Source organism: Gymnoscopelus microlampas (genome assembly GCF_963454915.1).
Source record: "Gymnoscopelus microlampas genome assembly, chromosome: 9".
Lineage (NCBI taxonomy): Eukaryota > Metazoa > Chordata > Actinopteri > Myctophiformes > Myctophidae > Gymnoscopelus > Gymnoscopelus microlampas.
Window position 1 is genome coordinate 31,767,301 of NC_139946.1, and position 25,599 is coordinate 31,792,899.

General features: G+C 41.3%; 3 protein-coding genes across 5 annotated transcripts; 1 reads left to right on the forward strand and 2 right to left on the reverse strand.

Moving 5' to 3' along the window:
- Nucleotides 1–1,983: 1,983 nt before the first annotated feature.
- Nucleotides 1,984–15,094, reverse strand: orc1 (origin recognition complex, subunit 1). 3 transcript variants are annotated; one of them, XM_084066412.1, is made up of 18 exons: nt 14,832–15,094; nt 14,042–14,169; nt 12,379–12,551; nt 11,742–12,177; nt 11,225–11,504; nt 10,621–10,746; nt 9,717–9,782; nt 9,335–9,442; nt 8,095–8,371; nt 7,609–7,715; nt 7,008–7,109; nt 6,065–6,236; nt 5,492–5,599; nt 4,975–5,124; nt 3,915–4,034; nt 3,627–3,796; nt 3,363–3,450; nt 1,984–2,758 (listed from the first exon to the last, which is right to left on the reverse strand). In XM_084066412.1, exons 1-18 carry the CDS (start codon nt 14,927–14,929, stop codon nt 2,564–2,566), a joined length of 2,904 nt encoding a protein of 967 aa, XP_083922538.1. In that variant the 5' UTR covers nt 14,930–15,094; the 3' UTR covers nt 1,984–2,563. The 3 variants fall into 3 exon arrangements, with proteins under 3 accessions (XP_083922538.1, XP_083922537.1, XP_083922539.1); XM_084066411.1 differs by having other exon boundaries at nt 11,739–12,177; XM_084066413.1 differs by lacking the exon at nt 10,621–10,746 and having other exon boundaries at nt 11,739–12,177.
- Nucleotides 15,095–15,714: 620 nt separating this feature from the next.
- On the forward strand, nt 15,715–23,031 carry prpf38a (pre-mRNA processing factor 38A). Its single transcript, XM_084067198.1, has 10 exons — nt 15,715–15,902; nt 17,613–17,772; nt 18,418–18,539; nt 19,223–19,308; nt 20,561–20,671; nt 20,911–21,017; nt 21,169–21,195; nt 21,621–21,712; nt 22,249–22,297; nt 22,555–23,031. The coding sequence occupies exons 1-10, from the start codon at nt 15,773–15,775 to the stop codon at nt 22,598–22,600; spliced, it is 930 nt and encodes a 309-aa protein (XP_083923324.1). The 5' UTR covers nt 15,715–15,772; the 3' UTR covers nt 22,601–23,031.
- Nucleotides 23,032–23,112: 81 nt separating this feature from the next.
- LOC311051767 (interferon-induced protein with tetratricopeptide repeats 1-like) lies at nt 23,113–25,231 on the reverse strand. The gene is made up of 2 exons (XM_084066402.1): nt 25,126–25,231; nt 23,113–24,853 (listed from the first exon to the last, which is right to left on the reverse strand). The coding sequence occupies exons 1-2, from the start codon at nt 25,128–25,130 to the stop codon at nt 23,506–23,508; spliced, it is 1,353 nt and encodes a 450-aa protein (XP_083922528.1). The 5' UTR covers nt 25,131–25,231; the 3' UTR covers nt 23,113–23,505.
- Nucleotides 25,232–25,599: the final 368 nt, after the last annotated feature.

Genomic DNA, 25,599 nt, shown 5'->3' on the forward strand with positions numbered 1-25,599 from the left:
TGTGTGTGTGTGTGTGTGTGTGTGTGTGTGTGTGTGTGTGTGTGTGTGTGTGTGTGTGTGTCCAGCCTGAGTCCAACACTCTTCAACATATCAACGAGTTAGCAAAAACGTTAGAACAGTCTACAGCTCCAGGCATCCCCTTGGCAAACACAGAAATCAAATGCTTACTTTTCGCAGATGACCTGCTGCTGCTGTCTCCAACCAAGGAAGGACTACAGCAGCAACTTGATCTCCTACACAAATTCTCGCAGACATGGGCCCTGACAGTGAACCTAACTAAGACTAAAATCATGATATTTCAAAAAAGATCCAGCCGCCAAAACCATCAATTTTTCCTAAATACGATCCCACTAGAACAAACAAAAAACTATACCTACCTTGGCCTAAACATCACCCCGTTTTAGACGGAGGTCTAATAGACGACTATGGCTCAGTGGGGTACTTTCACTCCACTGCGATTATTTGAAAACTCTTACTTGTAATTATTTGTTTACTAACATTTAGACTGGACGCACAGGTGATTGTTTCACGCAATCAATTTCCAACCTGTTGTTTCGGGGTGCTATGGTTTCAGCACACCCCAACCCCCTCTTGTGTGTTGGCTAGTGAGGCGCGTCCTAGCGAGAGCTGATAGAATGGGTTTGATTGTGCGCATACTGGTTGCACGCATACTGGTTCTCATCAGTGTGACGTCGTCTGTTAAGGGGTCTATTTCTACATTGCAGTATTGATACTTTTACTTAAGTAAAAAAAGTGAGTGCTTTTTCCACCACCGTGTGGAGCAAGAGCTCCCTCTGGCGGAGAAGATGGCGTGTAGCACAACGGTTCCCAAGTCTGGACTCACCAACACACAACTGTTACCAGCACGTTACATCAATAATCACAGTAACATCCAGACCCCATGGAGGCCTATGCCTAACTTAAAAATAATAGAACTGTGCACAACATCATCTTAGGGATGAAGTATTTATCAGGCTATGTTTCTCTCTAATTGTCAATATGAAAATAAAGACAATAGACAAATATATTTAAGTATTATATATTGAAGATATATTTAGTAGGCCTATATTAACATTTCTTGTTAATATAGGCCTATCTTGACATACTGCTTTTCTTCAGACTGCATTTGAACCTCAACTCCACCCAAGTGCCAACTTTAAATTAGATTTTTCTTTTTTTACATAAGATATCAAGCACCAATGATTGACTTTATTGATTTATTGGTGGGTTTTATTTAAAGTGCATATAGTTTGAATACCCCCGGCCACCACCCTCACTATGAAGCTAGTACGCTTTTATTTTTTTGCATTTAGTGATGAGTAACTGGCAGAATAGTGCTACTCAAAAAAAGTTAAATAAATTACTGACTATAGTAGATAGGGAGTTTAGGGAGAAACATGAGGGAGATGCTTTCAAAAGATGCCAGGGTCCAGTCCAGTCCTCTACATTTCTGTGCAGCATATTGCTATTGTTTTTATCATCCATCCATTATGTGCGATATATTTTAATCATATATACAGTTCTATTGATGTTGCCTGGTCTTTCTGATCAGTTTCTGTTAGCAGGGAGGGAGGCAGAGAAAAAAACATTTCACCTCGTGCTTAATCTCATGTACCTACTGCATCTGCTGGTTTAATGCCATGTTTTTTTTGTTTTGTTCTTTAGTTAACCAGGGTAAACCAGGGTAACCAGCTGAGCACATCTGCACAAGTGCTAATTCCAGCAACGCCCTGCACATAGTACAACCAGTCTTATACTATTGGCCACTGAGCAGCTCCACTGGAGCAGTTGGGGGTTCAGTGCCTTGCTCAAGGGCACTTCAGCGATGTTGGGGTAACAAGTGCACTCCTCTAACCTCTCTAGGCCACCTATATATGCTGGGTACAGCATATATAGAAATATTGTTCCCTTTGACATGCTTATTTAATGATTAGATTTTTTTCTGATATCATTTTGTGAAGAAGAGGGAAAGATTATATATTATATTATATAAAATATGTTTATTCCAAATTCAAGTATTTAAACAGAAATAAAATGCACCAGATCCAACATAAAAAGCTCTGGTGCTCTGGGTAGAGCAAAATATCACATTTTAAATAAGGCAAATAATCAACACCACCAATATCACCATCTCACCAATCTATTTCACAAAAGAAATAGATTTAAAACTAGACTTTGATCTAGTTTTGTCAAACATCTAAGAACTATCAAAGAATGCAATTGGAACCAACACAAGTTCAAGTACACAGATATCCAATAAAAACACACAGCTTCTAAAACAAATATAATTAGCCAAATTCTGATAAGTTTCTTGTGATAGTGATAACCGAGTTTTAATTTTGCCAACAGTTTGTATTGGTGATACGTCAATGTTGAATCTGAAAGGGGATCCTTGTGAAACCGTGATGCAGCAGTATCCAACATGATCGAAAGACGTCTTCCCCCATTCAGAAAATGAATACTTTTTCTTACTGGGGTTAAAAAGAAAAGAAAAAACACAAATATAAAACAACATGTAGTGCTGAGGTTAATGTGTGATGTTCCTGAAGGGGGCGGGTCTTCTTCAGTCACTCTTCAGGGCATAGAGCACGTCATCCTGACTGACATTGAGACGGACGCGTTGCAGCACTCCCAGGCGGCTGGCCTCCAGGAGCAGCAGGCGACACGCCCCTAGACGCAGGCACACCGCCAGGCCCTCCGAGACACTAAGGGCCTCCAGGCCCTCCACACGACACAGGGCCTGGTGCTGAACAAACACCTGCGGGGGGGGGGGGGGGGGGGGGGGAGAGAGAGAGAGAGAGGGAGGAGCGTGGAATGAGGTGGTGGGAATGAAACAAAAGTATAGTAAAGGATGGGATGCATCGGATTAGGTGGAAATGAGAGTTAATTAATGGATATTAACCGCTTTAAGACCGGGAGAGTATCATTTGTGTCATTCTAAGATTTCTTTGGCTATTCAAAAATAGAAGATCTACAAGCTCATAGCGCGGCACCGAGTGCCGCGCTATGAGCTTGTAGATCTGCTATTTAAAAAAAAAATCATGAACATCTGCGAAAATATTGGAATATATCTTTTTTTAAAGCGAACATAAAATATTTAGTTCCAGGGTCCCCTCAGAAGCAAAGATTTGAGTTACAAATGTCCGCTTAAAAATAATAATAATGAGATATATACACACACACACACTCATGAAAATAGCAGATCTACAAGCTCATATGAGCTTATATATCTGCTATTTTTTAATAGCCTTAATAGAAATCTAAAATGACAGATGCGTTCCCGGATTTAATGGGTTGCAGATTACCTTTTCATTATGATATTAGACTTATGTTTTCCCCTTGGAGTTGTAAGTATGATTTACCTGTTGGAAGGTGGCCTCCTCCAAACCCAGCCGCCGAAACTCGGTAATGACTGCTCTCAGGAAGAGCTGCTCCTGAACCGACGCACACCTGACCACATACAGATTACACACCATGTCATTACATCATAATATATAGAAGGTTTACTCCCATCCATAACTAAAGCAGTCTAGTTCCAGTTCTTAAAACATCCTAATGTAATCACTGAATACTGATCAACAGCCAAACGTGTCGGCAGCTTAACGATTCCAGCAGCAGAATCTCACCTGATGGCACTGATGTATGCAGAGGAGAACATTTCGTCCAGCGCCTGCATCACGTGGCTCATTCCCACCAATCCCGTGGCGGAGGGGCTAGCGGCCGAGTGTTCGCAGATCTCAGTCGCCCGCCGACAGATGTCCAGACAACGCCGAGCATCTCCGGACAAGGCTGCCACCTACAGGGTTGGCAAGTGGATGTATTAAATTAACTTCCCCCAACCAGTATCACATACTGTGCTAAACGAACGTTAACATGTTGACCATGTTGAGGCGATGGATGCCCATCATAGCTACCTTTCTGGACACCAGCTGGAGAGCGTCTTCTTCGAAGGCCTTCACCTTATTCAGTCTGGACATGATGATCTGCTGCAGCTGCTTAAAGCTGTAAGGCTGGAACGACATCCTGGTCAGACCCTGCGTGTACACACAAACGCAAAAAAGTTAGCAAACGTTGTTTCCTTTCACAATTAGTGTCTCAGGGTTCCTAAGACTGTCTTGGCTCACACAGATGACTTGTGGGAGGAGACAACTGAAGATGTTTCTATGTCCACGGGGGATACAGAACACTTTTGTACCCAATAACACGACCAATTGTGACATCCTCCTACAAAAAACGGAATCACTGGGGGAAAACACTCAATTCTACGGGAAACTTACTTGACAAATCAAGGTTAAGGGGAATCTGATAAGGCCTGTTGTTGTGTCAAGACAGGGTTGAAGCATACTTGGTCGCCCAGCCATATTATTCACAGAAACAACTGATTTTCAGGCGGGCGGCAGTGGCTCAGGAGGTAGAGCTTGGGAATCGGAAGGTTCCCAATTCGATCCCAGGCTCCCCCTGTGTTACTGTCAGTAACCCTTGTCCTTGAGCAAGACGCTGAACCCCTACCTGCTCCCGATGAGCAGGTAGGGGAGTTTCCTCTGCCATCGGTGTGGAATGTGTGTGAATGGGTGAATGTAATGTACATTGTAAAGCGCTTTGGCTAAAAGGTGTTATATAAATGCATCATTTACCATGCGAAAAACACTAAATGTCAAATATATATAATAGTGTAAATCAGTTGTTCCCAAACTGGGGGTCCCCAAATTATTCTGGGGGGTCCCCAGATGATATGAAGTGTACACAGGGTATCTACGCATTTCTGAAGTTACAATTTAATAACTTTTAGGGCCTTTTTAATACCAAATTGGCGAAATATTACATAAGAAAGAGGCAAACATTATGAAAATAGCCGATCCACAAGCTTGTAGATAAGCTATTTTCACAATGTTTATCTGTGGAACTGCGTCAAATGAAACCCAAAAAGTTTGGGAACCCTTGGTGTAGATAATAGTATAAATTAGGCTCTCTCACCAGTCTGCTGGCCACCCTGTTGATCATGATCCTCTCTGGTAAGTCCATGGTGTTGGCGATGGTCAGAACCACCAGCCGGGCATGGCGCCGTGTCGGCCAATCAAACAGGTTGTACATCACGTTCTGCTTCCTGGTCCACAACAGGTCCAGCTGTAGAGACCCAAACAACAGCATCAATCTGTGGAGGTACTACTATAACAAACATACTGAAATACTACCATTACTACTAAGATAAGGATAAGGATAATTCCTTTTAACAGGTCGTTCATGAAAGTCCTTGCGGTCTTGTTTCCAATGAGAACCTGTGAGCAATTAGGGGTTAAGAGTCTTGCTCAGGGACAAATCTCATTTCACCGACACATATGCTGGCCTGGCCTGGAATCGAACCTGGGGCAACCAGGGCCTCTAAATGTAAAACGGTAAGGGAACAGATGAAAAAGGCCATTGAAGCTCTGGTCTCTGGTTAAGTAAAAGTGAAAAGGCCGGGTAAAAGACAGTGGATGAGCGGGTTCCTCACCTCATCCACCAGCAACACGGTCGTCTCCTTCTTGGGAGCGGGGTTACTGAACCTCTTCTCCAGCAGTGCTGCAGCATGGTCGGCTGTGGCCTTCTGCCCTGTCAGTTTCTGCAGATGTCGCACAATATTACGGGAGCGCATCAGTTTAGTTTTCATTACTATTCAAAAAGGTATTTAGGCGGAGCACAGGAAAGATGAAAATGAAGACGCATGTTTGAGGTACAGGAGGGAGTGCTCTGCCTCGATTCAATCCTCTGCCAGAACTGGTACATGAGGTTGTCATACGTAAAGATACGCGTACAAAATTTAAGGTAAACTGAGATTACTTTGTCATAAAACGAAATCGACATTTTGATATTACTCCTACAGTCCTCCTGGATCAAACCAGACAAATTCTAGACATTAGCCAGTCTATCTAGTTTCAAGCCAACTGTGTACATTTCTTAAAATATAATTTCAGAATAAAAAACATTTTGATGCCACTCTGTTGCAAAGGATGTTCTACTCTTGCACTGTCGGTCCAGTCAGTGCTGTGCCTGTCAAGCATCCCAGGGCACACTACTCACTTCTCACCTGTAATATCTGCACATAGGCCTGATGGGGGTCTGTCATTTTCATGCCGTTGATCTCAATGAAGTGAAAGGGAGGGACCTCGTCCATGTCAGTGGCCTGCTGCAGACAGCGCATCACCTCGTGGACAGTAGCAGTCTTTCCCGTGCCGGGGACACCAGAGATGTACATGCAGCTGTAACACAAGACAGTGACATGTCAGTCCACTGTGAAGTATTTGTTTCAAATTAAAAGGTTGGCACTTGGCAGCACCTGTACCTCCAGTGAAAATATTAAGTCTTCTTGAACCATGAATGATTTTTAAATTTAACACTCAATTCAATAAGAATTCTTTTGGAGCCGTTGGTATAGATGCATCAAAAAACACACTTGCAAGGCATCAAGAAACGCTTAATTTATACATAAACGTCCCAATTTTACCTGCCAGCAGGAAGAACTAATTGAAGGTTGCTGGTTCAGCAATCTAATCCAATCCACTTTATTTATATAGCACATTTTACAACTCAAGGTTTCAAACGTGCTGTACAGAAATCAAAAACCAAATACACTGGGTAAGCTAAAACAAAGCTTACAAACAGAAAAACAACAGCATCTAGCAGCTGGGACTAATTGTAGCGGCATATGACTGGAGGTTTGTGAATGGCCACCATTTAGAAAGTACTCCCAAATAGACTGAATCTACATGTATCTACAGCAACCATTTATATTTCCTTGATCGCAGTCTCCCAAGAGTCTATACTAGGCTAGCCCCTCCCCCTTATATCAAATCTCTTCAGCAAAAATAGCACATCTACAAGCTCACAATGGGTCACAATTCAACACACTGAGATTGTAGAACTGCTATTTTCGCCGAATGTTCACCCCGGGATAGGAACGCTTGGGGTTCATGTGGTAAACGCATGGATTTTCAGGAGCATGAATTGGTGACTGAGGTCTTTCTACTTACCCTCCAGTGCCATCCATGATCTTGCTCTCCACAAAGTTATAGATGTCCTGAAACTCCTGCTCTCGGCACGGCAGAGATTCCGGCACAGCAGACACGTGTAGCCTGGTAGGCACGCAGGCACACACACAGTTATGAGTTAATGCCCATGTGCATCTTTACATAATCAATGAAAACTATTATTAAGACACCCGAAAATAGTTCATCACCACTTTTCTTCTCTGATGATTCATTAGACCCTGACAAGCAGTGATTGCAACCGACTACTTGGTGGAATAGAGAACTAGCAATAATCTGGGTCCGCAGAATGGATACAACCTTCAACCTACAGCAGTGGTTCTCAAAGTGGGGTCGGGGGGAACCACAGGGGTCCTTGAGGTCCCCAGCGAAATTGTTGATAAGTAAGGAACCAAATGGACCCTTAGAGATCTGCCCCATAAGGGTCCATTTGGTTCCATTCGTACACTCTCTAGAGTTCTGGGGGTCTGTGGCGTAATACATACCAAACTTTGGGAGTCCGTTAAATTAAAATGTTTGAGAACCACCGACCTAGAGAATGCACATCAGCTGTGATGTACGGATGTTCCCGGATTTTCCATCTCACCTGGTTCTGGCCTCCTCCAGAACGTTAGCGGGCTGTCTGGCTGGCAGCGCGCGGCTGGGGATACTGGGTGTGGCATGACGAGGTGTCCGTGGGGTACTGGGCGTGACCTGTCCATTAAAAAGTCAAACAGTCAAAGATGGAGGCTTCCCTAAAAATGGTTCTTACTTTGAAAAACAAAACAAAAAAACCCAAACCAAAACATTCTTGCAATGCAGCTAGACAGAATCTATATACAATAAAAGGCTGCTTGACTGAAAGAAACACCAATCACTTCTGCATGACAAATGTGAGGAAAAAAGCACCAAAACATGTGAAAAGAGTTATGGAAATAAGCTATAGTAAGCCATTTGTAACATTGTTTTTAAAAGTGTTACAGTATACAAGAGTATTATTATTATTATCATTATTATTATTATTATTGAGTGTCCTGGAAACCAGCTCTTGGGACTGATAGTATTAGACAGGCATCAGGCAACACAACCATACCTTCTTGGTGGGAGTTTTGCGAGGGGTCCTGGTCAAGGAGCGAGTTTTCTGTGTGGAGCGAGGTGTGCGGGACCCTGCCTTCACTCGCTTACTCCTCTTCACCTCCACCACTTCCTCCTCCTCCTCACTATCCTTCTCTCCTCCCTCCTCCTCCTCCTTTCCTTCCTCTTCATCCTCACTGCTGCTCTGAAGCTCCTTCATAGACGGGAGAAATTCGTCTCCGTCGTCTCCGTCGTCTCCGTCTGAGTCACAGCCCGGCTTGTTGTCCAACATTCTCCTGCAGCAAAATGTTTGTCCATAGCTAAAACATCATGGGCAGTTTTCCCATTGGACGTTCTCGTAAATGTTGTATATGCTGCAACTATCTGTTACATTCTTAGCAATTATTCTATTGATAACTATTTCAATTTATCAAATCATTTATTTTTGGATCATAAAAGGTACACATCAACAAAAAGTTGATTAAATCAATAAGCCCACTTGAGCCCTATTTTACTTATTTGTTGTACGTAAGAATTGCCGATCTACAAGCTCAAAACGTGTTGCACATTAGCCATTTTATTTTTATTTTTAAATCGTTTTTTGATTAAATGGATTAGTTCGATGAACTGTTGTTGTTTAGATTAGATTTAGATATTGTGTATTCTTGGTGCCACATCTAAAAGCTGAACAATCGTCCTCTGTTAAAACCTACATATAAGGCGGAAGTCAAATATCTACTTCTGGTCAGTTACTGTGCAATGAGTTGCTGAATGAATGAATCACTATACATACAATAAGTCTCTATGCAGTAATGCTTAATTGACAGTAGACGGTATGCACTTTAAATATGCACTTTAAAATGCTACATACTTGCACTTTCTACTGTCTGTACTGTATTCACGTGCCAAAGCTGCAGCGTACATTGTTCCTGCTGTTCTGTTGTCTTTTGTTCTTGTTTTTTGTGTTGTTGTTTTTTTGTGCTGTCTTGTATGTGAGAGGAATTACCAAGGCAATTTCCTATCAAACTTGTTTTGAAATGGCAAATACTTGAACTTGAACTTGATACCGAGTCGTATGACGGTGTCTCATGCCGAAAATAGCAGATCTACAACCTCACAATACGATGTGAGCGGCAGAATCTGTTGCAGAATCTCAGATCTACCAGAATCACATGATATTGTGAGCTTGTAGCTCTGCCATGGTGCACACGTGGTACAACAAACTATAAAAACAGGCTTCTCTCTCAGTCGACACTTACATCTGCTTTCTGATGCGTGAAGACACCAGCTGGGCTGACTTCCTCTTGGAGCTCCGTGGTGTCGTGGCTGCTGGCACCATGGGAGAGTTCTCATTGTCCACCTCCGCGCTGCGGCAAAGAACACTGTCAAGGACCTGATCTAAAAGTACTGCATCATAATGTAGGACTCTTGCTCAAAATAATGTTTTTGATCGTCATCTTAACGTAACATAAAAGAAGACGTGCATCTTCCAAACATACATGGATCTGAACTCTATACATGGCACGGGGAGCTGAGTGGTACTAATATTACAAAGTATTATGTGAGTGCTTGAAGTATATTAGTAATAACGCACATGAATCCTCAAGGGAAATGTCATTGAGGCATTACACAGGTACTTACAGCATCCCCAGTAAAGGTTCCCTGGTGAATCTAGATGAATCTAGCCTCCGGGAGGGAGTGGTAGCTCTACGAATGCAGACATAAGACAGATTTCACTTCTAGGATTTTGACACTGAATTGAAAGCTTAAGTAAAGCAATGGCCAAGTGAGGAAAAGGTTGCTAATCAACATCATGTAAAAGACACAGTTCAATGAGTTTCACACACACACACACACACACACACACACACACACACACACACACACACACACACACACACACACACACACACACACACACACACACACACACACACACACACACACACACACACACACACACACACACACACACACACACACCTGTCGGCAATTATTAAAGCTCATTATTAATTAAGCTCAATGTGGCTACATTTTGTGGCACGAGCTACCATAACATATTAACTTGTATAACATTCACCCGGCTGTGCATTTCTCAGGTGATGCTGTTAATGACACACCAATACCAGGTCTTTGATTAAACATCCCCAAAAATGTTTAACAAATTAAAAAATAAAAGTATGCTTAAGATGTGTGCTCTCCTTTTCATTACATTCCACCATGTGTTCAACACCAGCTTCAAAGCTTAAGGATCAGTGAGCCAGCACAGCACTACAGCAGTCTACCAGGCTAGTAAGAAAATGGAGACTAGACATTGTTAGTATAATGGGGCAACGTATAAATTGGGCTACACATTGCATAAGGCAAAAAATAGAAAAATTTGGGCCCAGTGTTACCATCTTTCTAGAATGACTACTTCTATTAGTCAATTCAAACGTGCTGTGCTGGCTCGCATGGCCTGTAAAATCCCAGTTCGGTGTCATTTCTAGGCTTAGAGGAGGCATTCACCCTGTGCTCTGACCATCAAACAGGGTGGCCAACTCACTTCTGCCCCCTTGTGGCAAGATTTCTCCTGGGGGTTGCAAGTCTCTTCCTAGGGGTCTTTGCCAAGCCTATTGGTAACCCCGCTTCAAAAACATCATCGTCCAGGGAACAACTGACAAATAGCTCCCTAGAAGGGGTAGGACAGACTTATGGAATCAATGAGTCCAACTAGACACTAGAGGGACGCAGCAGGTTGGGTCAGTGTGAAGTCGTCGATAACCAATGCACACAGGACGGCTGACCTATGATAGACTGTAAAAGAGAGCAATCTCATTTCACTATACATTACTCATGTCCCTAATTGTCCCAATATCGTCTTGTCCTGGACTTCCCATGTAAACCTACTTAAACTCAGAAGAACAACTTGAATAAAGTGGGTTACTTGTTTAAGTCAAACTATTCACTTCAGTCATGTAAATCAACTTTTGAACAGGTACTGTACGGTTGCAGGCTGAAACCGTTAAGAGGCAGGTAAAGTACTTAGAATCAAGCATCAAGAAGGGTTTCATATGTCACTCATACAGGTAGAAGCAGCAAAATGTTGGAGTTAAGGATCATATATGAAGCATCACTATTTGGACACCGTGTGTGCATAATGTCCTTACTTGGAGGAGTCATGTTCAGCAGACGAGGACTGATTATCGTCCATGTCAGCGAAGGACAGTCTACTCAGACTGACAGCTGCCGGTTTCAGCCGGATACCGTCCGGACCCCCGGTAGGCCTGCCGCCTGCCTTCCTGGGTTTCAGGCTGTAGGACTCTGGCGGGGAGTAGGACGACAGCCTTTGGGCTAGTGTCTCCTCGGACTCCATCTCCTCGGACTCCATCTCCTCATCTAACAGCTGGCTGAGGACATCCTCCTGTGCCAGTATCTCCTTACTTGGACCTAGAGGACCAGAGAGAATAACGTCATGCAGATAATTGTATTCAGGGATTTGATGAAAACATAATGCCTGATTTATACTTGGTTGCACATGATCTCATGCACCAACACTTGAGACGCATTGCGAGCTGCCTTGTAGAGTGATCAGTGAGCAACACACCGGCACGCAACCTAGTATAAATTAGGCTTAAGAAGAAACGTTAGTTCAAAATTGTGATTTCAATCGGAGAAACTCACTGCTGCTGAGCTCCAGCTTCTTGCGCACGCCCGGCGTCCTGGTGATCTTCGACTGCCTCTTTGCACTCAGGAACTTGGAGGCAGACAGCTTGGAGGCCGAGTGGATGGACTCGGCCTCCGAGTATCCCAACTTGCCGGCGCTCATGGTGCCCCGGGCGTGGGCCACGGAGCCCGCCTTGCGCATGACTGTGGGATCGGGGGTGGGAAGTGCACGTCGAGAGGGGCCTCTGGATGCAGGGGCAGCGGCAGGAGGAGAACATGGAGGTGAAGGAGGGAGACTCGGTCGGGGAAGGAGAGAAGCAGGCGGGGTCTTAGCGGAGCCCTCTAACAGCGCCGGGTCCAGCTCTATGAAAGTCTTATTGTCCCAGGAGCGCTTCACGTACAATGTGTCCTTGCTGTCACACTCTGGGAACGGGGCCGCCTCAGGGAGGTGCTTGACCTGTGGGTAAAATGTTAGAATGTGGTAAATTATATTAATTACAATGACAGTCCAACCTAAAAGTAAAAGGGATAGTATTCATTTACCCATTTGTAACACAGGGTGCACAAATGTGACCCAATGGATCAGATTAACACTTTACTTTTACAGTGTTCAAAGACACAAAACTGGAACTCCATTGACCTCCATGTTCTGATTTACCTTCACAGTGCTAATGATGGACTCAGCATCAATCTCATTGTCACATGAGTGTCCTTGGTAGTAAAAGACTTCCTGTGGGTGTGGCTCTCTGCCCAGCAATTTCACCTTCCCTTTAGGCACCTCTGACACGCGCACAAACCAGTCAACTAGTGCCTTTTTCTGTGTTCCACTGGCTGAAAACATAGAAGAGCTGTAATTTAACAAACACTTTTTTTCAGTGCAAGTACTGATGATGTATTAATAACATATAAGGGCTGGGCAATTAACCAAAAATATATCAAAACCGATATTTAGAACCAATAACTGACTTAGAAAAAACTGACAATATCATTTTTTAAATGAACACATGGTTCTCTATGACCTCATGCACACCGGCTCCGAATTTGCCGTGCGGCAAGTGGCTGCGGTGATGTGTTTTTTTTTCTCGATTCGTGCGTCTTTTCGCATGCGGTAAAAACTGATTGACTTATCGCACCCTGTCTGCAAAGGCCTTTAATCTTGCTCATTAATCTTCCTCATGTTAATCGAATAATCGAGAAGCAGTTTTTTTTTATTATCATTTCTTAGATAAACAAATCTACATGAAAGAAATCAATACTTTAGATCTTACTGTGTACTTCATGACATGAAGGCAGCCACTTTGTTAACTCGTTAAGTCCAGTGTTTCCCCTATATGCATTAAGCAGTGGCGGGCCGCCACGCCTTAAATCTGGCCGCCACAGTATACAAAAACTTTTTTTTTAAAGAAAAAACGTTTTTTTTTGTTTGTTTTTTAATCATGGACATATCCGTGATTGGCAGGTAATGTGTTAAGTAAGAAGTGTGAGTACTTCCTCCACCACTGTCTTTTTTGTTATGTATGACAGTTTGTCTATACTACTTCGTCTAATAAAAGTATATTTTCCTAAATCTGGAGACAATTCATATGTAAACTATACAGATATTGTCCTGCTCATTACTGTGCACATGTACTATGTCTTCGAGTTTGAGCACAAATATGTATTTTGAGAACCCAAAAATGTTCGGCGCACGCCACGCATCCTCCCCCACACCTTCAGCTTCTGGCTAGGGGAAACACTGAAGTCAAAATGTTAAGTAAAATAAAAAATAAAATGTATTTGCTCCCTCGTTTATTTGAGCCTAATGGGTCAAAGCCAACCACTAGGCCTGTCACAATTATTACATAATCACAATTATCTGAGATAGTTGCAATTATTTTTGCATCATCATTTCATGTTTCATACATTTTCAAATATGAAAAATAGCATAAATAGCTTATCTACAAGCTTACAATGCGTAACGAAGTGACGTGTTGTAAGCTTGTAAATCAGCCATTTCCTCTATTTTCAAAACATTTTGAGAGTATAAAAGTATTAAATATTAGTCATTTCTTTAAGTATTTAACTTCTATTTAAGTTATTTGTCATATCTGCCATGTGCAATTTTTTATTATGAATCCTAAAAGGCAAAAGGAAATGTAATTCTTATTCATTCTCGTTCCAATTTTCAATGCCAAAAACACAATTAAATCGTTAATTGCAATTATTTGTGTGACTATTAATCGTCAACTTCAATTTGTAACCGTGACAACCCTACCAACCACTTCAAAAGTACCTCCATAATGTAAGACCGGTGTAATAAATGGAACTGGGAATTTCCTCACCATCACCAAAGAGCTTGATGAGCTTCCCCACATAAGGACTGTCTTCATCGTCCCCCTCAATGAGGATATGTTGGCCGGTCTTTATCTGTGTGCACTGTGGAAGTCCCTCTACACTGATGGACAAGGACCTATAATCAGAGGTGGAAAACGTATTCACATGTTTTACTTAAGTAAAAGTATATACGCAAAGTATAATACTGTTACAAGTAAAATTTACTTGAGTTAAAGTAGAAAAGTACATTAAAAAGAGCAGAACGTCCCATTCACAAGTTTTCAAAAGTATAAATTATATAAAAAATCTTTGGAAATAGCATATCTACAAGCTCATGAGACACATTGTGAGCTTGTAGATCGGCTATTTTCAAATGGGCTGAAGTGGTTAATGTATTTTATAAAATTCTACACTAAAGTTTTCAAATAATAGTGGAGTAAAAGTACAATATTTGTCTCTAAGATCTAATGGAGTAGAAGTAAAAGTACTGAATGTACTTAAATACAGTATTTGAGTAAATGTACTTAGTTACTTTACACCACTGCCTATAATATGGCAAACATAAATAAAAGGGGAAAATGTATGACGTCAAAAAGAAAATGAGTATGGATTTTAAAAGGAAAAAAGTAAGAAAATAAAAACACATCTAAGTTTCTGTAAATATATACCATCAGTAGCCTATGTTTGGGTAGAGCTTAAGAATATGCTTGTACTTTATCGATTTTTACATGTACATACCTATAGTAAAAGTCAGACACGATAAATCTATGATAGTTTTGATCCAAGGACAGGACTTACTCATATTCATAGGTCTGCAATTTCCTATTCTGGTTGGTCGGCCGGCCGCCCCACTTGTAGACTCTTCGCACCCTCAGTCTGGTGAAGTATCGGACCATGGTTGACAAAGTGCTTAAAGATAAAACTATATTAGATACAGGAAAATGACAGACGGTTATCCAACACTCCACAGTAACGTCCCAATGTTCTTTCAACTGTAGACAGACAGACAGAAGACTCGATTGACTTCAGACAACACAACACTCTGTTACACAAACACCAGCAGCAAGTGAAACGAGTAACAATTCGCGCGAAAATGACGTCTGTTCCGGTTGACCAAGTTATAAGCCAATCAGATCAACCACTGGTGACACAGGAAGTGAATGAAGGAGTTGACGCGAAAGTGACTCGGGTCCAGTGTTGCCATGTCTGCTCATTATAAGCGACTTTGGGCTTGTTGTTCTGTAAAGTTGCTTGTAAATATTGGTAGTTGTGGGTTGAGTTTTTTTGGGCTTGTTTCTAAAGAGTAGTTGCCTTTTTGGGCTTGTTTCCTGAATGATGTTTAGACCAGGTTCTCAACCATTTTCATGTCAAGGACCCCCAAATTAATATTCGTCTGCACTCTGCAGACCCAACATTCGGAAAATATTTTGTGCCAGAGACCCCTATACAAGATTTTGTGGATTTGAAAATATTCCAACATTTTCACTTTTTCCAAGATTTTTCTTGGAAAACAGCCGATCTACAAGCTCACAACGCGTCGCATCACTTGCTCGTGTCATGTGGCTTATTTTAGGCTTGTTTTCATGGACCTGGTCGCTCGTTTCTCTCGCAAAACCTGGCAACAATTGAGTTGACCCGGAAGTAACTTGTGCCCACTACTTTTCTACTTCCTCCCCCAGCTCCTGCAGCTGCTGTTGTAGCATCGTTAGCTCTTTCATTCCATTCAGTTCTGAACCGCAATGGCGAACAGAACGGTTAAAGATGCCAACAGCATCCACGGAACAAACCCACAGTACCTGGTGGAGAAGATCATCAGAACTCGAATATACGAGTCTAAATACTGGAAGGAAGAGTGCTTTGGTCTCACGGGTAAGCGTTTTAACGTTGCCGAACGAGCTAGCATTAGCTAGCATTAGCATACGATTCAAATTGCAGCACGACAACCTGCAAGAATTCACACATGTGTGTGATTTTATTTTTCATTAGATTTGAGTCGGTAATTTGGTTGAAATGCGTCTGAGTCTAAAGTCAGAAGTGGCTGTAGCTCCGACGGAACCTCTCCCTCCCCTGTATAGCTCCGAGATGAGGTTCCTCGTTTCCCTCTGCCGTTTTAGCAGGACATTGTCGCACATTTTCCACTTTACATGTTTCTTACCCCTTTCTGCACATCGTATCCAAAAAGTAAAGGTTTTCTGAAACGCTCACATATGTTCTACGTTTTAACTGGCAATAAAATCTATCCAACGAGTTGAATTTTTTTTTAATTTGCCTCTGTCCTCAGCCGGTTCCATAATATTTTGCATTAGAAGATGCAATTTAACATTTGACCAGTAGGGGAATCAGTAATGTTATCTCTACGGGCGCAACTCTTGCGCAATGTCTTAAAAACATGTAACCGGCTGAGGACAGGAGCGAGTTAAATACTTTTTTCAACTCGTTGGATAGCTTTTATTGCCAGTTAAAGCTTAAAACATCTGTGAGCGTTGCAGAAAACCTTTACTTTTTGGATACGATGTGCAGAAAGGGGTAAGAAACATGTACAGTGGGAAATGTGCTACAATGTCCTGCTCAAACGGCACCGGGAAATATAGGACCTCATCTCGGAGCTACATAGCGGAGGGAGAGGTTCTAAATGGGGCTAAAGTGGCTGCTGTTATATCATTGAATCATCGGACTGAGCAGTGGTGGAAAAAGTACTAAAATGTTTTACAAAAACATTTCTGTAAAAGTATCAATACTCTATTGAAATAGTCAAGCATATGTTCGGTAGTCAAAATGTACTTGAGCAAAGGTACAAAAGTAAAAGTACTGCAGAATGTTCCACTAAACACATTTTCAAATGTGTAAGAAAGCCTTTGAAAATAGCAGATCTACAAGTTCACAACGCGTTGCTTGTGAGCTTGTAGATCTGCTATTTTCAAATTGCCAAAGTATATATTTTGGTCTGAAGTGTTTTTTCAATAATAATCTAAAATCTACAAAGCAACTAGTAACTGAAGCTTTCAAATAATTGTATTGGAATAAAAGTACAGAGAATTCAAAATTGTACTTAAGTACAGTACTTGAGAAAATGTACTTAGTTACTTTACACCACTGGTTACAATAATTCCAAACAGCATGATGTGTTGACACTTGACAAAGTAATAATGTAAACACAGGTTTCTTGTACAGAACTTGGGGAAGATCACCTTTTTAAACCAGTGTTGGGGAGTTAGTAGCTTTGTTACAATTACAAATAGTGGAACTACTAGTTTGACTACAATTTCCAGTAGCTTATCAAAAAGAAAAGCTGGGACCAAAGCTGCTCACTACACTTACTGTAAGCCCCAGCAATAGAAAGACTTGTAAAAGTTTTTATTTTTTTTACCACAGACCATCTCTGATCATCAGGCTATGTGAGACTACGTACTTCTCTGTCAGTGGTAGCGTTGTTGTAGCTTAGTTATTCTCAATGTAGAGTAATTGGTAACTTAGTTTGCTACGAGTTGCTTCCCTAACTCAAATACATCTTCTGCAACTTGAGCAACTCTGACATTTATACAGTAAAACAAACTCTCCTCTCTTCTGCTTTGTCAACAGCTGAGCTAGTCGTTGACAAAGCCATGGAACTTAAGTTTGTTGGTGGAGTTTATGGAGGAAACATCAAACCCACCCCCTTCCTTTGTCTTACACTGAAGATGCTACAGATTCAACCGGAGAAAGACATCATTGTGGAGTTCATCAAAAATGAGGATTTCAAGTAGGTTTTGTTGTATGCAGTATGTCAAATTGTATGAAATTGGAGAAAAAATCGATATGACCTCACGTTTTGTCAATCACGTTTACACACTGCCTCTGAAACCTTCTGCCATCATTTAAGATTTTTAATCATGTTCAATGTTCTGCCTTTTGCCTCATCTATCATCACCAGTACCAGTATTGCTAGCAAAGCGTCAAACTGGGCCACTGAAATAAACATTGAAACAATCAGGATAATTCCACCTCCTTGGTCAGCATTTGAAACTTCTCCTTGCATTTTACGTGATCTCAGGATTGGATGGACCCAGTATTTCCTTTTAGATTTTTCTGTTTTCAACAAGTGAGAGGACTACAAAAAATAATCTTAACTGCTTGTTGACTCAATTTGTTTAGTTCTGCAAAAACTTTCAACAAAAATAGAATAATAAGCATCAGACTCGGTGTGCAATGGGTATCGTTATGTGCGTAACAATATTTGTTGGGAAACGGATTTTGAATAAAGATACAAAAAACACAGACTCAGTGTGCAGGCCAATGAGCAATAATGTAAAAAAAAAGAAAGGGTGGATTCCTCACAGTCATGTTGTATGATTTATTATGTATTTACACTGCTGCCTCTGATCACATATTTGCTCTATTTTCTTAGATATGTTCGCTTGCTTGGAGCAATGTACATGAGATTAACTGGCACCTCAGTGGACTGTTACAAGTACCTGGAGCCTCTATACAACGACTACAGAAAAATAAAGAGTCAGAACCGAAATGGAGGTGAGAACCTGGATATATGAATAATACACAATGTTACCAACTCAAAGTAACCAGGTTAGTTGCAACACAACATCACAACAATTTAACTTCCAGAGATTTGTGCATATGACTTAACTGATATATTTGACATTGAACTGTAAGGCTACTGGCCATAATGAATGATACATTTATGATGGTGGCCTCCAGGATTTACAGCAATACTGTACAGTACATGGTCTATCCGTTCCCACGATGCTGTGCCCGTCCAATAGTGGGAGTAGGTGTTGTTGCTTTCCAGAAACCTTGTATGTCTTTACTTTTCAGGAAATGGAGAAAATAACCTGCGTTCCAATGGATGTAGTTACTATTTACTCACAAGTTCTTGTTATTAATACATTTCATTGGTTAAATATTTATATAACCCACACAGACACACTTCACCACTTTCAACCTGGCATCCCTCTATTTTGGGCATGTCATCATAGGCCAAATGTTTCCACATTTTAAAATGGCTAATCTAGAAGCTCACAGCCCATCGCCATCGCATCACAACGTATTTTGATCTTGTAGTTCAGCCATTTATAAATGAAATACGGAGATACAAGGTTTCTGCCTAACATTGACTATATGGACACTATATTGTTGAAGGGATGATGACATTAGTCCAGGAGGCTGAATTATCAATTCACTTCTTTCTGTTCCAGAGTTTGAGCTGATGCACGTAGATGAGTTCATAGATGATCTTCTTCATGCAGAGAGAATGTGTGACATCATTCTGCCCAGGCTTCAGGTAGGCCCTGTCCTGCGCAAACTCTGGCCGGACGCATAATTGTCCGGCACTAGTGAAAGTGATTACAGTGTAAATGTGTTATTGGTTATATTTTCTTTATTGGTTATATCAGTAAATGTCATTGGTATAGAATATCAGCTGGTAGCCACTGGCCAGCTATGCATTGCTGTGTGCGTGTATTTAGTTTTGTGCTTGCTCCCAACTGTCAACTCAACGCTCCTCCCACGCTTGTTTACATGTGGATGCTGGGGTCGGATGAAACCGACGCCATGTACTGTAGTTGTAACGCAGATAATCTGCGGTAGATTTGCCCAAAGATGCCGAAACGGAAAACTTTGTTTAGCGAACAATGGAGCAAGTAGAAGGAGTTGATAAATATAAGTTGAATTGACGCTGCACTTTACACCGCACCGTGTGTAATGGACATGATTGATGTCTGCAACGAAGGGAAAGGTGCCCTAGAATGGCATGATTTGACTGACAGAATGACTCAATCTGAGAACTGCAGGTACTGTAGGCCTACCCTATCGTTTTTTCCCCATCCTGTCGGATCCCCAATAGAGAAAATAACAGCAGCAGAGCTATCCTATGTCCACGAGTCTCCCGCCCCTTCACTTCTCTTCCACTCTCTCTCTGTTTTATTATTTCAGATATGCCAGTCCCTATCAGAGTGTGGATTATATTTAAATTAACTCAGGAATAATTGCATTCAATAAAAACCCAAGAAAAATATTATTTAAACGATTATAAAATGCAATCATTCATGAATGGTCTTTGATTCCCTAAATAAAGGGGGTCACCTCTCCATAAAACCTTTAACTGTGTTTATTGTTTGTTAGCTGACGCAGAGGAGACGGCTAATCTTCCTGGAGTCCATTTTTAACCGTGTAAACCACTTCATCATCCAAACCACCATCAATGTTATACTATATTTGAAAATAGATGTCTAATCTAGTGTTTTCTAATATAGATAAATCTGGAATAATCTTGGGTGTCTATGGGGTTCCTGGCACAAAATATTTTGAGAAGTGGTCCGCGCCTAATGCATCAATTTGGGGGTCCTTGAAATTAAAAAGTTTGACCACTGGTGTAAACACTTTCGAAGGGCCATGGCGTGTTGGTTACCCACACAGCGTGACAGGAAAAGTGTCCTCCTTTCTGAGGTCCTGCTAGTGGCCACTCTAATACCCCCACACCTTCGTTTGCAGACCTGAGTTGCTAATGTGTGTGTTTTTTTTTGTGTGCTGTACAGAAAAGGCAGGTCCTTGAGGAGGCTGAGCTGTTAGACACACGCATCAGTGCATTGGAGGAAGACCTTGATGAGGTGGAAAGTAGTGAAGAGGAAGACGAGGAGGAGGAGAAGGTAACCTAACTATATTTGTATCATTTGATATTTTTTGGTGATGCATTTGATACTAGGTATTTTAGCTTCATTGGTTAAAGCATTACTGTCATTCCAACTCCAAAAGAAGCATACTTACTTACTACTGCAAAGCTGAACCAAATCAACCTTTGAAAGCACCAAACTGCACATTAATAATGAGTGACCCAGGTCCAGTGGCCTTGCTAATGGCCTCATCTTATCTGTCTCACTGCCTGCAGCCAGAGAGAGTCCAGACTCCTGAGCCACACAGACGCAGTTACCGCGACAATGACAGGCCCAGGCGCTCCCCCTCGCCACGCTACAGACGCAGCCGCTCACCCAGAAGGTCCGTTTTTTTTTTATTACTGAAGCCATAGAACTTATTTTTCTAGGAACACTATATTGGGGTGTCCAGTGTTTTTTTCTCTTCTGGTGTGTCTTATACGGTTTATTGTAAAACTGGAAATGATCAAACCCGTTTTGTTTTGTCCCACCAGGAGGAGCAGATCACCAAAGAGGCGAAGGTACATTATATTTAGTGTTTTTCAAGCCATTTTTTGTTTTCTGTTTCAGGAATGTGGTATTTTTTCGTTATTTTTTAAAAATCTTTTAAGAATTCAGGTATTGTGTAAAAATGTCAAAACATTCTCTTACGTAAGCCCAATAAAACCTGGGAAAGCATCTGTCATTTTAGATTTTAGCGTTGGCTATAAAAAAAATAGCAAATACACAAGCTCACAGCGCGTCACTTTGTGCCACGCTGCGAGCTTGTACATCTGCTATTCTTGGACATTTTTGTCTCAAAGTGTGAGAACCACTGGTTTTAGATGGCATTTATAGAATCGGCCTCAGGTCTTAATGGGTTAGAAGAATATATCAGCTGGTATGCCTAACCGATTGTGGTTGCCCTCTTTGCTCATTTCTACCCTCACTGGGTGTGTGTTCCCAGCCCGTCCCCCCGGAGGGAGCGCCACCGCAGCAAGAGCCCCCGGCGGCACCGCAGCAGATCCAGAGAAAGGCGGCATCGCTCCAAATCCCCAGGTGACCCCCTCCCCCCTACCACAATCATCTCCAATCTACATATCTTTGCTGTCGGGTAGAAACCTTGTATTTCCATATTTCAACTTTTTTTTAAAATTTCAAAATCATCGGATCTACATTCTACAAGCTCGCTACTTTTGACATTTTTTTTTACAGTGAAAGTAGTTAAGTCTGTCTGTGGATTTTATAACTATTTAACTGATAAAAAAGAATTAACAAGCGCTTGTGACTACCGTAAATTACTACATCACAGGTTATTTTTTCCCAGTTATCTGAAAAGTAACACTTTTGGACGTACAAGGTTTCTACCTTACTGCAACGATACACAAATGACTAGGAGTGTGTTATTCTCCCTTGGTTTGAACTTTGTGACTGAAGTACATGACATACACAGTATGTTGATCTCAATAAGGAAACGTGTGATTGTTCCTGTGAAACTCTTTTAGTTTTTATGTTTTTATTGAACATCAGTTACATGGGGCTTGATAAGACAGATATGTGCACCACCTATTCTAAAGTAACGTGAATTTCACCAGGTCATCACAGAAGTCACAGGCATCGCAGTCACTCCAAATCCCCAGAGAGGTGAGTGGTACACCCTGAAAGAGCAAGTCTAATAACATTTTTACTTTTAAGTTTGCTTAGATGATTGCATATGAGAAAGTTGATATGTACAGTACCGTTCATTAACCACTTAAAGCAGGGTCCCTCCAGGGGTCTATACTTGGTCCCTTCCTTTTTCCCCCCTACACAAGCCGATGCACACACACACAACATTGTGTAGAGATGCCTAATGGATCTGCTAACCAATACCATTATTCTCATTTTTTCTTCTGTCACAGGAGTTCAAAAAAGAGTCACAAGAAGAGTCGAAGAGGAAACGAGTGATGTTTTTTTTTTTCATGGATTTTATTTTTTACTTGTAAGCTGCCCAATAATGAACCTCTAACTCTTGAAGCTTGTATGAAGCTTTCTGAATATTCCTTATATCAGATATTGAAACCAATTGCAACTGTTTTAGATATTGACCTTAGACCAACGGAAGCTGTGTTGCAATTTTAAGCATCTGTATGTGCTTTATTCTTCATTCAGTTGCTTTTGTACAATAATGGTCTGTCATAACTGAACCTTAGTTATACAGTGGAGCAACCAATGTTGTTCAGAATAAATGCAGGCAATACGTTTGCATTTTTGTCCAGGCTGAAGAGGTAGTACCTGTAAACATTGTTTTGTTGTATGTTTGACATGTATGTAACACTGTCATTTTTCAGTGTATAATACATGTATTACAGAAATAAAAGAACCAGCTGTTAGTTGTGCATCTGTGGGTTGTTTTATTGGCTCAAAATCAATCGGAACAATTAAAATTGAAATTATGAAAAATAAAACTCATTCCATACAAATGTAATTATATCACTAGTTACAATTTAAGCATTTAGTAGATGCTCTTTAAAAAGTGTACGATCAGAACCCTATTCAACTGAGTGTTTAAGTTAATAGTGTGCCAAGAAAATAATTAAATGCTATGAAGTACCGAGGTTAGCATATGAAACCTGACGAGAAAGCTAACATAAATCTGTGTAATTAACGTACATAGCATCTGAACATCTGAAGTAAATGACATGCATTTATATATGTATTGATATATTCAATCATGCATACATTTGTTATAGACAATACATATTCATTGTTGACAGCTGTCCATATATTGATTCATTGCATGTTAGTGGCAGAATCTTGAGCTTTTTTCCATGTTTAAATGTGGAACCTTGCTGATATGACAATACAGATGATTATTTTGGTGTGCCAGGCTCTTGAAGTGTAGCCAAGAAATCTTGTATTTCTGGACACCTTTTGTTCCTCCCCCTACTTTGAATGTGTCTCAAAATGTTGATACTATTGCCACGAAATCTGGAGGGTAGAGGTATTTCTGCTGCCATTATGTGATACTCTATTGACATGTAGTGGTCTTTTACATGATAAGTTAAGTGTTTCGCATACCTGTTGTAAAGCAACTGTAGCTCTTTTGGCTCTAGCTTACTTTCTAGCATTTTCTTATAAAGCAGGTCAGCTTTTAGTGTGTACTGAATTGACTCTGCATAAACACTGGCAAGGCCTAAATTTAATTTAAGAGAAGAATGGGGGTAAAGGGAGATAACTTCCTCAAAGAGACTGATGGCCTGATCAGTAAGACTTTGGTTCAGGAAATTGCCCCTGGCTGAATAGATCTTCCATTTGAAGCCTATTGCTAGAATCTTTTTCAGATGGCGGTTATTATTTGGCCCATGTGGGTGCCTTTCCAGAGCCTCTCTAGCCAAGCCAATGGCCTCGTCTAAAGATAGATGCATTCTGTAAAGTTTCGATAAGGGTTTGATACCACTGTAGCTGCTCACAGGCTGTTGCAAGACTCTCCGAGCCAGCTCACGTGCTTCATCTTTTACCACTTTGCCTGTACTGGCAAGTGTCTTAAGGTAGACTGCAGCCACATACAAATCTTCTGGATCATTTTCCTTTGCGGTTTTCAATTTCTTCAAGAGCTCAGCTTCCTGAATTGGGGTACAGTCGTCCCTGGAAGCACCTGCTATGGCCAAGGCCTGGCTAGTGAGCCACTCCACTCTGTCAGGTTCCATACTGATAGCTTTCTGGAAATATTCTATAGCTTTCAGCTTTCTGTCTTTACTGAACTGCATCAGAGTCCAGGCCTTTTCAGCATAAACCTCTGCATGGAGCTCATCTGGGGATGGATATTCCTGAAGCAGAGCCTCTACCTTTGCCACATATTCCTGGCTTTTTGCTTGTTCTCCAAGGTGGAAGTGCAGCCACGCCATGTTGCTGTAGTTCACCAGCAGCCAGGGACCCTCATCTGAAACGGTGTTTCTAATCTTGAGAAAGGCCTCGGCTGCCTTGCTGAAGCAGCACAAAGCGTCATGTGTAGTGGAACCCAGGGTCTCATCTTGAGAGCCTAATTGGTAGTGAATGTATGCCTGCAGGTTATAGATGTGACCCAGCCATTGGTATCCCACTTCAGTGCCAATGTCCTCTAGGTTATCTCGGAGAAGCAATAGTTTGGATCTGCTGTAGTCTATCCCCCATGTGAAGTGACACTCCAGTGCCTCCAGCTGGGTCCTTAATGTTGTTTGACTGGTTGATGATAAAAGTCAAATAAAACACGGACATTAGATTTTTGTAAAATATTCCATATGAATACTTGCATTTTTATTTTCATGAAGAAGTAATAGTCTCTCTCTCTCTCTCTGTCTCTGTATGTATGTATGTGTATATATATACACATACATACATACATACACACGACGTAGAGCATAGGCTACTGCATACATTTATTTCCCCTCAAGTCAATTGCTCCTCATACAGATTATTATGTAATAGAATCCCCTAGTGCTATAATACCGTACCTCATTGTATTTCTGTTGGCAGCTCTTATGACGCTGTAACGTTAGTGTGTTGATAGCTCCACAAAAGGTTTGTAATTTGCTCTGGTCTGGATGTGGCACATTAAAAGTTCATTGTGGTGCAAAATCAAAGCAGTGCATTCATATGAGGACTTTTAGGTTTCGTTTCTGTCACATATTGTGGGTGGGTCCTATTGGCCGATTAAACTAGCCTACCCTACCTTATGTAACACTTGGCATTTTCTATTCTCAGGAAATAGTGTCTCTGGAATAAACGAAACCTATCAGAGGAAGAAATGCCACCCTTACAGCGACACCCACCCACCCCCTAACCACTATCATCTCCAATCTACATCATTGCTGTCGGGCAGAAAGCTTGTAGCGCCATATTTCAACTTTTTATGCATTTTCAAAAATAAATGTCCTACTATCCTAATGTCCTGCCTAAGTAATGAGAAGTATCAACAAGAGCTGTGA